Genomic DNA, 12,711 nt, shown 5'->3' with positions numbered 1-12,711 from the left:
ATTTTCTGTTATGTTCATCTTAGGGGCCGTTATGGCTGTTGCTCATTATGGCATGCCCGTGTACGTGCGTTTGGTAAGAAGTTAATGAGTTGACACGCAAAAACAGGATGATTTTTGTAAAAAGGAGAGATCAAAAAACCTTGCAAATTAATGCACAAACAAACCGACCGGTGGCATCAAGAGGGGGGGGGGGGGGCTGGAAGGTTAGCCTTAAGGTTTGCAGCTTTAATTGTCATCTGGGGCAGAAATCTTCACCATAGGTTAATTGAAGTCAGAGAATTAAAATGCTTCGACCATGATCTCTCGCTTCCTCGCTGTAAATATCCCGTTCACTATGCAATGAGGTGTGCGCTTGCGTGTGTGCGCTTGCGTGTGTGCGTATGTGTGTGGGTGCTTGTGTGTGTGCGTGTGTGTGTGTGTGTGGGGGTGGTTTTTAAGTTAGTACTCCCCTCTTCTGATGAGGTCTTTCTTGGAATTTGATCACTCTACTTATGGGAAATTGATCCCTTCCATTTATCCTTATTCTCCCCCAGTAAAGCCAATTAGACCACTTAGTGGTCCCGTATTTGAGACGGTGTGGTCTGAACATTTTCACCGGGTCTCCCTTTCTTTCATTGTACTGCAGATCTAAGGCTGGCTCTTAGCACAGAGCTAGAGCTGTATCTGATTTGAAATCACCGTGCAGCATTATAAATCATGCGTGGATCCCCCCAGGTGCTGTCTTCATCTCCATCAGTTCCACTGTTTTATTCATCTTCTCCATTGTCTCACCATGATTCTGCCCCACATAAAATTTTGTGTACGTGGAGTTGAGACACAAGAAGAGAAAGTGACATGGTTGAGACAAAATGAAGAGGACCTTGGATGTGAATAGATGGAATAAAAGATATGTTGTGGCATAATGGGGAGAAAGTTATGAGGTGGAAGGAAGAGCAACCAAGCAAAAGATTAGGTCAAACAGAGGGAGAAATGTAAAAAGAGGCAGCAAACGTAACTGTTAGCGAAATGCTTCGCATCAAACAGTTTGTTCAAAGATGGAGGAGAGGTGGCGATTTACTTTTCTTGCCTAGGAAATTCTGGTCCACCATCCGACATCTCCAGGAGGGGGAAGCAGTGCACCATTAACGCTGTGTACAGTGGGGATGAGGCGCTGCTGACCTCGACTGGGGACATTGTTAGTTGGTCAGCAGAATACTTCGAAGACCTCCTCCAGCTCCACCAGCACGCCTTCCTTCAAGGAAGCGGGGTCTGACGACTCTGAGGTTGGCTCTTCGATCTCTGGGTCGAAGTCACCGATGTGGTGAAAAAGCTCATCGGTGTCAAAGCTCTAGGGGTGGATGATATCCGCCCGGAGTTCCTCAAGGCTCTGGATGCTGTGTCAACCAAGAGAGTCCGTCTTGGTTGACACGTCTCTGCAACATCGCGTAGTCATCGAGGAGAGTTCCGACTGCATCTGGATTGGCAGAGCGGGGTGGTGGTGCCTCTTTTTAAAAAGGGGGACCGGAGGGTGTGTTCCGACGACAGAGGGATCACACTCCTCAACCTCCCTGGTAGGTCCTCAAGGATACATGGGAACTCACCCAACCGGTCTACATGTGCTTTGTGGACTTGGAAAAGGCGTTCAACCATCTCATTCGGGGAGTTCTGTGGGGGGTGCTTTGGGAGTGATGGATACCGAACCCCCTGATGCGTACTGTTCGGTCCTTATACCACCGATTGCTGGCAGTAAGTCGGAATTGTTTCCAGCGAGTGTTGGACCTTGAACGAACCAGTGACGAGAACGCAACATTTGCATTGTGAACACTTGCAACCGTATGCCCCACGGTAAGATATGGACTTGAATGGGAAGATGTAATGGAATTGAATTTCCTGTTTTTCCATATCTAAAAGAATTGGTTTGATGACTTTGTCAGGTATACTGAACACAATGGAGCTTTGGCTTGTCTCATAAAACATGCAGTGTGTTTTGGGTTCGTTTTTGGGTTGATGATTGCATGTGCATGCACCTGCAGTCCTCCGGAGGGATTGCTTAACAAAGATTAGTCGCACCCAGCCCACTGTGCCAGGTGGAACATGGACCAAGGTGGCTTCTTTCACAGAAACACACGGGCAGTAACAAATAGGCATGGAGATCCCTTTATAGCCCTGCTGCTGAAAATTAGCCTTGTGCCTCTCGAAACCTCAGCGTAGACTGCAACTCGATACCACCATTTACTTCCCTACAACTCGCACATTTATCACTGTTTTCTCCTTCACACGGATAAATCTGTGGATGGACCAAATAAGTTGACAAAAGCACAACCTATGTTGTGCATTAACTGACTTACAACCAGAAAGTTTTTGTGTTTTGAGAATGAAAGGATGTTGTCGACAACCAATGTCAGCTATAATCGATATATTAATATGAATACCTGTACCCTCACATGTTCCGCAGTAATGGTAAAGCTTTGTCATAAGCCTTACTATATACCACTTTGGAAGATAATTTTAAGTCATTTAATTTGTTCAATATAATCAAATTAAAGATTTTTTACTTTCCAATCTCAGACCTTTTTGAGAAGAATTCAAATATTTTTTCCAAATGCATGTGTACATCAATTTTGACCAGTCAGAAAACTCAAGTTAAATACTTTGACTCCGATTAGGCGACTCAAATCTATTATCCACTGTATCAAACTCCGTCATGGTAATTGAATTATTCCTCGGTGATTGTTCGTGCTGCGATTTTGCTGGTTTGTGCCGTTTGACCTGATGGATTGTAGTTTTTCACTAAAATGACTGGCAGATTCATTGCAATTCTGTTGAGAGGAGTTCAGGCACTATTTGAATGGTCGGATTTGTGAGTTGGTCGACCACAGGAAATGGTATTTATATTGTTGAGGTTCTTTCGAATGAATTTTTAGATTTTAATAACTGTTAAAATTACAAAGAGATTGTCTGTTACAGGTCAAAGTGTGCGTGTGTGTGTGTGTGTGTGTGTGTGTGTGTGTGTGTGTGTGTGTGTGTGTGTGTGTGTGTGTGTGTGTGTGTGTGTGTGCGTGTGCGCATTCGCACATTAACTTCCGTTTCTAGAGGTATATTTTTTGGGGTGTGGAAGCAATGATCATTTACATGAGTTGGTTTTGGTACAAACCCAGGAATATAAGTCCGTGCCAAAAATGTTTTGTTGTCACTCACTGAATGGGAGTTTTGGTTCCCACTCAGATGACACCTGCCATGATCATCCAAACATCCGCTCCCTGCATGACCTCTAAAATAAACAAGAAAAATGTATTGACAACCCCGCTTTCAATGAAATTGTAATGTTGTGTTAAACATGCCATATTTTCCGCACCAAAAGGCGCATTTAACAGTGCAGGCTCAATTACAGTGTCTATTTCCGCACTTTACCCACACTTCATTCGAACACACATGAAGAAAAAAAACAAACGGTTGCTTCGAAATGGTAGTTCATGTGTGGATTGTGAGATGACGCCTTGTCATAAAACAGAAACATGAAGAAGAGTCTCCTCGTAATCAATGTCGAATTTACAGCACAGTAGATTTCTCTGAGCCTACGTATGACACGGCAGGGCAAGGTATCATACTGTGGGGCTCATATCTCCCCCCGAGGCTACATAGGGGCTAGAAAAAAATGTGACCGAAGCAAAACAATAGGTTTAGCTCCAATTATTTCTCTCCCTCCAATCTGTCAAAAGTTCCTCCTGTGTCTGACTGAACAAATGGGCAATATCGCCATCAAACATGACTGATTCCCTCTCGCGGTTCTCAGTCACTCTCGTTGCCAGGTGGTTATTGAGCGAAGAGGCAGGCTTTCGGGAAAGCGCTTACAAGAGTACGTGGTATATGTATTACATTATGTCCTGTGGTTGGTTTAATCCGGTGATCGGGAACATGCGGCTCCAGAGCCGCATCCGGCACTTTAGCGACATGTAGTGGTTCCCTAGAGCTTTATAAAAAATGTTTGAAAATGGAAAAAAAAAATGATATTAGGCTAGTATAGCTCAAACAGATATATACACATGTTCCAGCTCCAAAAAGGAGAGCTGTGGTGTTGGTTTTTTAAAACACACACTTTATTTATTTATGCTTTTAAAAGTCTTGACAAACGTAGACATGTCTGAGTCCAACTCCGTGCCTTCTCTCTTCTCGACTCGAGAGGCGTTCAAAGACAGCCTCAGAAAAACTGAAAGATCACTTCACCGACACTAAGAAAAACAAAAATAATGCACAAAAACAAAAAAAAATCAAGCGAGGAAATTACAAAATAAATTCTATGGGGGCGTTTGTGAAAACACAACAAAGGAATGAATAACATAAACAATTCTGAGACAGTCCAGTCTCCTAAATACATACAGCATGTGTTTCTTTCATTGCAAGTTGTATAGAAGGCTTTTATTTATTTATTTTTGCGGCTCCAGACATATTTGTTTTTTTTTGTCCTATATGGCTCTTTCAACATTTTGGGTTGCTGACTCCTGGTTTAATCACTGCCAGCGTACGTAGTTTACATGTTATGTAATGTTCTCTGATCCGTTTGCCACCCAACTGCCTGCAAATGCACTGTATGTATGATGTCCCTTTGTCAGCAGGAAAAGGTCCAACAGTCATTCAAGTGGAGCGCTTACCAAAGTCGCTCAACAACATTAGGGGTGTTCACACGGCAACATTTGCTTCGGTGCTATGCCGGTGCTGCGCCAGTGGAGCAGTCACACATGCAAATTTGCTCCGGGGTAGCCTCGGAAAACAGCTTACACCGGAGCAAATTCTATCCACCTCAGGGAAGTGGTTTAAAAATTTGCTCCTTTTAGGTTATACAATCGCAACTAGAACAGGTATCGGGGTATAGTTCCCAAATGTCATCTTTCCTTTTGTAGGGGACTGGACTGTCTCGGAGTTGTTTGTGGAGTTTGTTCCTTTGTTGTGTGTTGACAACCCCCCCCACCCCCCCTATCTAATTTATTTTGTGATTTCCTCTCTTGATTTTCTGTTTGGTGCGTTACATGTTTGCTTTTCTGAGTGTCATTGAAGTCATCGCTGATTTACGTTTTCAGGGGCGGTCACTCTCGAGCAGAAGGCACGGAGACCGAGAAGGAGAAGGACGTGCCTTGTACAGTAGTTGCTTGAGTTGTGTACAAGTTAAAAAAAAAAAAAAACAACGCGACAGCTCTGTTTTCTGTCGTTTTGCTCCGCTGCAGAAACTGCCGTATGACCGCAAGTGGAGCTGCACCGACGCTGCGCCGGTGCAGACCCGCTCAGCGGCTTTGTACTGTACGTGTGACTGCTCCACAAAATTTGCTCCGGTGTAAAATGTATACATCGGTGTAGCGCCGGAGCAAATGTATGCCGTGTGAACACCCCTAATGTGACATATTTTGGGTTCAGTGCACACATAAAGGGCACCGCATTGTTAGGCACACAGATGATTTTTGAGAAAATCTAAGGCTTTCAGGTGCGCCTTTATAGTGTGGAAAATACGGTAAATAAAAACAATACGATGATTTGCAAATCTTGTTCAATTTAGATTTCATTGAATACACTATAAACACAAGACATTTGATGTTCGATCTGATAAACGGTTTTTAACAAATAATCATGAACTTTGAAATTTATGGCTGCAACACTTTCCAAAAAAGCTGGGACAGGTGGCAAAAAAGCAGATGGGTGTCTTGATTGGATATAAAAGGAGCTTTCCTGAATTGCTCAGTCGTTGACAAGCAAAGATGGGGCGAGGCTCACCTTTTTGTGAAGAACTGCGTGAGAAATTAGTGGAACAGTTTCAGGGTAATGTTCCTCAATGTACAATTGCAAGGAATTGAGGAATTACAGTCCATATCACCAAGTTTCACCGAATCCGGAGAAATCACTGCATGTAAGCGGCAAAGCCAAAAACCAACTTTCAATGACCCTGACCTTCAATCCCTCAAGCGGCACTACATCAAAAACCGAAATCCATGTGTCAAAGACATCAGCACGTGGGTTCAGGAACACTTTGGAAATCCAATGTCGATAAACACAATTCGGCGCTACAGCTGTAAGTGCAACTTAAAATACTTCTCTGCAAACAAAAGCCATTGATAAACAACACCCCTACATGCCGCTGGCTTCTCTGGCCCAAAGCTCATTTAGGATGAACTGATGCAAAGTGGGAAAGTGTTCTGTGCTCCAAATTTCAATTTGTTATTGGAATTGTAGACGTCATGTCCTCTGGGCCAAAGAGGAAAAGAACCATCCAGACTCTTATGAATGCAAAGTTCAAAAGCCAGAATATGTGATGGTATGGAACAGTGATAATGGGAATGGCATGGGTAACTTGAGCATCTGGGAAAGCAAACACGTTTTGGAGATGCCATCGAAGCAATGTCTTTTTCGTAAATGTCTCTACTTATTTCAGCAATACTGTGCCAAACCACATTCTGCACTTGTTACAACAGTGTGGTTTATTTGAATAAGAGTGCGGGTATTAGAGGGGCCTGCCTGCAGTCCAGACCTGTCCCCCATTGAAAATGTATGGCACATTATGAAGCATAAAATACGACAACGAACTGAACTGTTGAACAACTGAAACTTTTACATCAAGTAAGAATGAGAAAGAATTACATCTACAAAGCTTCAACAATTAGTTTCCTCAGTTACCAAACGTTTTTTGAATGTTGTTAAAAGAAAAGGTGATGTGGCACAGTGGGGAAGATGAACGTCTTACGAACATGAATGCGTTACAGTTAATGTTTTTTTGCTAAACACAATGGCAGTTTATCATGTTAAATATCCTGTCTTTGTTGTGTATTCAATTAAATATCACTTGTACATAAATGGCAAATCATAGTATTCCAATTTTGTTTAACACGATGTCCTAACTTTATTGGAATTGGGTGTGTATGACACATTTTAGAATTTCATTCCTGACATTTTAATGTTCAACCGCATGCATGTTTTTCTAACAATCTTGGCCAAATGTTCACAAATGTTGTGTGTTATGAATATACAATCTTTGTGCACTATACTTTTTATAGTCACAGTTGTTCTCTCTTGTAAAGTTGTAACTTATTTCAGTTATCTTGTGTCTCAGTTTTAATGATGGGGGCCACTATATAAAAGATACAGCAGAAAAGATGAGAAGAACTTAGTCCGGTGGAATGCGGACACAAATGCAATTGTTTTAGATGAACATGTTTTCCTCCCCTTGTTGCGTGTTTATTCATGCATGTATTTTGCAGGCAGACCACTTCATAGTGACAAGGTGGTGATTTGAATGTGTTGTGACACACAATTAGGTGGCTCTTCACTTTTAGAGGCACAGGCACTCTTCCACACATCTTTTTGCCTGCACTGAAATGTTGTGGCCTGCAGCAGCATGCAAGGTCTGAAGCAGTTCACCTCTTGTGTCATTGACTATTAGAGTATGGACTATCTGTCGGGTTCATTGCACAGACACACAGACATGCCCATTGCTTTGTCAAGCGTGTGTGCGTGGTGAAACACGCACACACATCGTCAATGGTTGTGGGGTTTTTTTTGTTTTGTTTTTTGTACTTAAATTTCTGCCCAAGGGTGAGACTAGCTTTCAGGTTGTGAATACAAAACACACAATTTTGAATACTGTCAAATATGCATGCCCCGTGTTTTACACTCGCATCATGACATCCTCCATGAGCACAGGCACATTCGCAATCGAGCCACACAAAATGAATGGGGTGACTCATTCTTAGTCTGCACGTTCAACAACTTGGATGAGTGTGCAACCAGCGGGACTTCCATTGATTGTTGTATGATCTGATAGGGCTGAGGAAATGTGAACAAAGGCAGGGCTGCCTGAATCACTGTCTTGAGGCCATGCCATAACATCTCAATGGGGTTCAAGCCAGGACTTTGACTTGGTCACCCCAAGCCGTGTATTTTGGTCTTATTAAACCATGTGTGCTGTAAATAGCACTTCATAACTAACGCTGTTCATCGTGTCAAACTAAAAGTGCTAAACTAAACATCAATCACTTCTATTAGTCTACAGAGGACACATCAACTATGCCTCGTACGTGGAGTGTTCTCAAGTTTAGTTTGCTGAATAACTTTGCTATGTATGGCTTGCTTGCCATATGGATAACGCTTTTGGTGCTAACGTTAGCTGTGGCTACACTCGCGACTGGGTGCTTTGCATTGATGTGGGTGGCTAAATTTGAGCTGCTTCAGTGGTAAGCAAACTCCTTCTTACAAATTAGGCACAACACCCCCTTATCAATTGTATTGTCAGGGCGTTTTTGGAATGTACATTTTTCATTCATTGTGCCAAGAACTTTCACATGCTGCTCCATTTTCACCTCTCCAATCCTCACCGCTGCTTCATAAGCACGCCCAACACACCCAACTCCAATGGGAGCCTATCAGCTTCCGCTAAAAAGCCCCAACATAATGGCAACCAATCATTGTCTGCTTCAGGCTGTGACTGACAGTTGTTTCCCCACCCTCAACAACTCGGAACACAGGAAGCCAACACGTAAAAAGGGCTATTAGAAAAAAGAAACCCACCTACTGAAACAATAAAGACAAAAAATTTAGATGAACGCGATTAAAAAAAATAACACGCTCAAAGTGACGTAATTAATAAATTGGAATTAACGCAAATATTTTACACCTTTATATATATATATATTTTAGCACAATTTCTCAGTTTTTCCTGGAAATAATGTTGAGTGTTTATCATTATTTTTTGTTACGTCCCCCGCCCCATTAAAAACCATCATCAGCCGCCACATGCGGCCTATGTGCCACCACTTGCCCATCTCTGTTCCATATTATTGTATTTTCAAATTCAAGACCCATCTTTAGCCTACCTCGAGGAATGTATGCCATTTGTTCAGTCAATCTTAATATCTCTTTTGTATTTTCATGGTCAGTGTTGCTTCAGGGAAGTCTATGTACAGTAATTCATTTGGAGAAAAAAAACGTTCTTATTTTGAGTTCAAAGTGATTCTCTGATATCCTCATAGTTATTTACCTTGTCACCGTTGTCGTCCCATGCAGTGGTTTGAGTTTCTTTCTGTTGTTCAGCTCGATCTTCAAATAACCCCCACCACCACATTCCATGTTTCTCCTTTCCACCTCGTTTTAGTCTTGTTAACAGCCGCCTCAGAAGAAGGATGTGCTTTCCAGTCTAAGGTCTGCTTAGGGGGGGCACATCTGCCCAATAATGCCTTGATTTATCAAGTCTTCAGCTACTCTGTATGGACATGTTGTTTTCTTCACTTGCAGTGGCCGTTACTTAACATTGACCAGATTCTTCGTATTTGTCGTCTGGTATGAAATGGTTGTCTGCTCAACATATCTATCGCTTTTCTTCAGTAGGAAAAAAAATATCAGTGAACATTTCTAAAAAAGACATAAAATCGGACCAACAATCACTTGATAACAGATTGAATGAAACCTTTTCTGTTTTGGTTCATTTATTCTGCACATTTTTAGTTGGTTATCAAAACCAATGTTTCTTTTATCCCTCCCTTCACATCTCCAGATGGAGACCAGATCTTGAGATCCAAGAAAGAAAAATGCCCAAACTCACTAAAGCATTTAAAGACAAGCTCGTTCGGTCTGAAAAAAAAAATCATGTCATGTTTCTGCTTACAGTACAATACCAGATGGAGATGATGCGTTCTCTGCGTCATGTAAACATCGACCATCTGCATGTGGGATGGTATCAGTCCACCTACTACGGTTCCTTTGTCAGCCGAGCCCTGCTTGACTCCCAGTTCAGCTACCAGCATGCCATCGAGGAGTCTGTTGTGCTTATCTATGGTAAGTAGAACTATTGTTCAAGGGAATGCACTTAATTCAGGCTCCAGCAGCAACAATTTCAAGGTCCCTATTGGGTTTTTTTCTCTTTTTTTTTTTAGAAATTCTTATTTGGGCCCAAGCAGTGAAAACTACGAGCTCACTATTGTTTTTGTATAAATTATTCTTTTTATTCGTGCTCGAGTAGAACTGGTTGTGGCATCTATTGTTTTTCTAGAAATTCTATTAATATTAGGGACCACGCAGCGACTGCTGTGATGTCCCTCTTGTTGGTGTCGGAATTCATCTTATTAGTATTGTTATTGTGCTGATTAATCTAATTTTTGGGACCTAAACATGCACGAAAATTCTCAAAATTTTCTCCTTGGGAAATTTTTGAGATTTTAAAATTGTCATAAATGATTAAAACATGGCTATGGAATGCTATCTAACGCGGAAAACCAAAAAACAATCCCAGTATGTTTGACCTTGCCTTACGAAAATTGGCAGGTACGTGCAACACCCCCGAGGGGTGGGGGGGGGGGGGGGGGGATAGTCGATTGCACAGCTAGATGCTGAAATGAACCTGAAGTGAGTTAGAATTTTTTAATGTCCACTATTGGCAGATGTCTTGAACCATTTACACTTTTGCACCCTTGTCCTAGAGCAGGGATCGGGAACCTTTTTGACTAAGAGAGCCATAAAAGCAAAATATTTGCAAATGTATTTCAGTGAGAGCCATATACAGTATATATACGGTATATTTCCGTATATACAGTATAAATTGTATTTCAAAAGTGATTTCAACAAGATGTCAGTATGATAAGCCTCTGAATGTATTCTTTAAAATAATTTTGTAATAATACTATTAATGTGACTGGTTTTCCGTTCCTCACGATTGCTAAAAATCCAGCATCATCATATCTTGTCGCGCCAGGACTGGATCCATTGCTTGGCAGCATCACTAGTGTCTAAGAGGTCTTGATCTGTGCAGGTGGGCCCCAGTTTACAATCCCGAAGAATGTGCTCCATTGTTTGTACTGGGTGGCCACAAGGACACTCACTGCTGAGTGAGAGTCCCTATTTATAGGTGTTGTTCCCAGTCTTGCCTACTCTGGTTCTTGCTCTATTTAATGTTCCCCAGTTCTTTCTTGAGAGGGCAGTTCCACTTGGAAGATGTTCGTTTGGTCTTTGGATTGCACCATTTAGTGCAGAGTTGTCCCATTCTCTCCATTTTCCGAGCCTGTGGTTTGTTGACTGCTCAGGATCTAAACTTTGGACGGTCATAAAGCTCTTTCTGGAGTTCAGTCTTCTTATTGAGTCACTATGACCATGGAGGGGGTGCCTTGTGTCATTTTCTTGACTATGCTTTTGTGTCCTTGCATGGGTGTCTCTACGTATGTGTGGTGGTGCGATGCCCGCCAATCTGCAGAGTACTGGCAGTGGCGTTGGTTTTAGTATGCCGGTAATTATTCTGCATGTGTTGTTCAGCTCAGGATCTATTTTGTGAGCATGACACGATCTTGCCCATGCTGCTGAGCAATATTCAGCAGTAGAGTAGCATAGTGCTAGAGCTGTTGTTCTCAGAGTTTTAGGATCTGTCCCCCAGTTAGAGTTAGCAAGTTTAGCTAAGAGGTTGTTTCTGTTGACTTGAGTTTCCTTACATGTTCTGCGAAGGAGAACGTTCGATCTAATGTGACTCCAAGATAGACGGGATAGTCAACATGCTCAAGTCTCTCATTATTCCAGTGGATGCTTAATTTTCCATTTGCCTGGTGGTTATTTAGGTGGAATACACACACCTGCGTCTTTCCTGGATTGGCATTAAGTGAGTTTTGTTTATAATACTCTGTTAGATGTTGAAGAGCAGCTTTCCTATCGGTGGTTTCAAATGAGCGCGATTGGGTGGCAATACACAAATCATCGGCATATATAACTCTGGTTGGTCATTTGTGTAGATGTTAAAAAGTACTGGAGCCAGAACAGAGCCTTGTGGGAGACCATTTTTTTGTGTTCGATATCTACTTTTCTTGCCATCCATTTCTACAAAGAAGCGTCTGTTTGTAAGCAGTGATTGTCTGATTTTCACAATCCTTGTATTATGAACAGCTTTGGCAAGTTTCTGGAGAAGAATTTTGAATCCTCAACCCTTTCTTGTCGTTTACTACTCAGGAAACTCCTTTCCGATTGGCTGGGAAGTATGAGTAAAAATATCCATCAATTGCTCAGGCAGGCTAACCTTTCCCCAATGGGTCCGCAATGGGTCAAAATTACCTAATTGCTTCAAATGCCTATAAGATTTAAAGGAGCGGAAATGAAAGATTACATTGGTCTGCATGGGAAAAAAAATCAAAGTACCCCAATTTTTTAGAGCAGTGTCAGATATAGAATCAAAAATATCGAATGAGTATTTCTCGATATGCTCCCATTTTTCGTATTTATTTGTTTATAATTTGACTTTGTTTCCAAGGTAAAGAAAACCTTTTAATTTTTTTTTTAATGTGTTTTTGAAAATCAGTTTCATACCATTCTAGGCCATATCAAAGCAATATCGGGTAGTTGAGTTTACTTGGCATACAATAAAGAATATAACATTTCACTTTATTATTTGATGAAAGGCTGCACATGGACATTTACTTAGACTTTCAGTTTTTTTGTGTGAATGGACAGTTTTTTCATATACTTCATGCATACAGTGCTGCGAAAAAGTATTTGCCCGCTTCCTGATTTCTGTATTGTTTCATAATTATCACACAAAGATTTTCTTTCATCAAACGAATTTTAATATCACATGGAGACAACCCAATGAAATACAAAATGCAATTTCTAAATGCCAATATAGCCACTTGAACCTAATATTGGGGTTGTTCACTCTTGCCAGCAATAACTGAAATCAAGCTTTTGCGATAATTGGGGATGAGTCTTTCACATCACTGTGGAGGAATTTTG

At 41.5% G+C, this 12,711-nt stretch overlaps 1 protein-coding gene across 1 annotated transcript in view; it reads left to right on the top strand.

Moving 5' to 3' along the window:
• The window catches only part of LOC127600326 (eukaryotic translation initiation factor 3 subunit H), a 109,288-nt gene that overhangs the window by 45,070 nt on the left and 51,507 nt on the right, over nucleotides 1-12,711 (top strand). The window contains exon 3 of the mRNA XM_052064823.1: nucleotides 9,619-9,786. Coding sequence (XP_051920783.1) covers nucleotides 9,619-9,786 — 168 coding nt within the window. The remainder of the gene's footprint in view (nucleotides 1-9,618; nucleotides 9,787-12,711) is intronic.

The sequence above is a fragment of the Hippocampus zosterae genome, chromosome 5, assembly GCF_025434085.1.
Source record: "Hippocampus zosterae strain Florida chromosome 5, ASM2543408v3, whole genome shotgun sequence".
Taxonomy (NCBI): domain Eukaryota; kingdom Metazoa; phylum Chordata; class Actinopteri; order Syngnathiformes; family Syngnathidae; genus Hippocampus; species Hippocampus zosterae.
The sequence above is the reverse complement of the archived record's forward strand: the minus strand, read 5'-3'. Positions and strand labels throughout refer to the sequence as shown.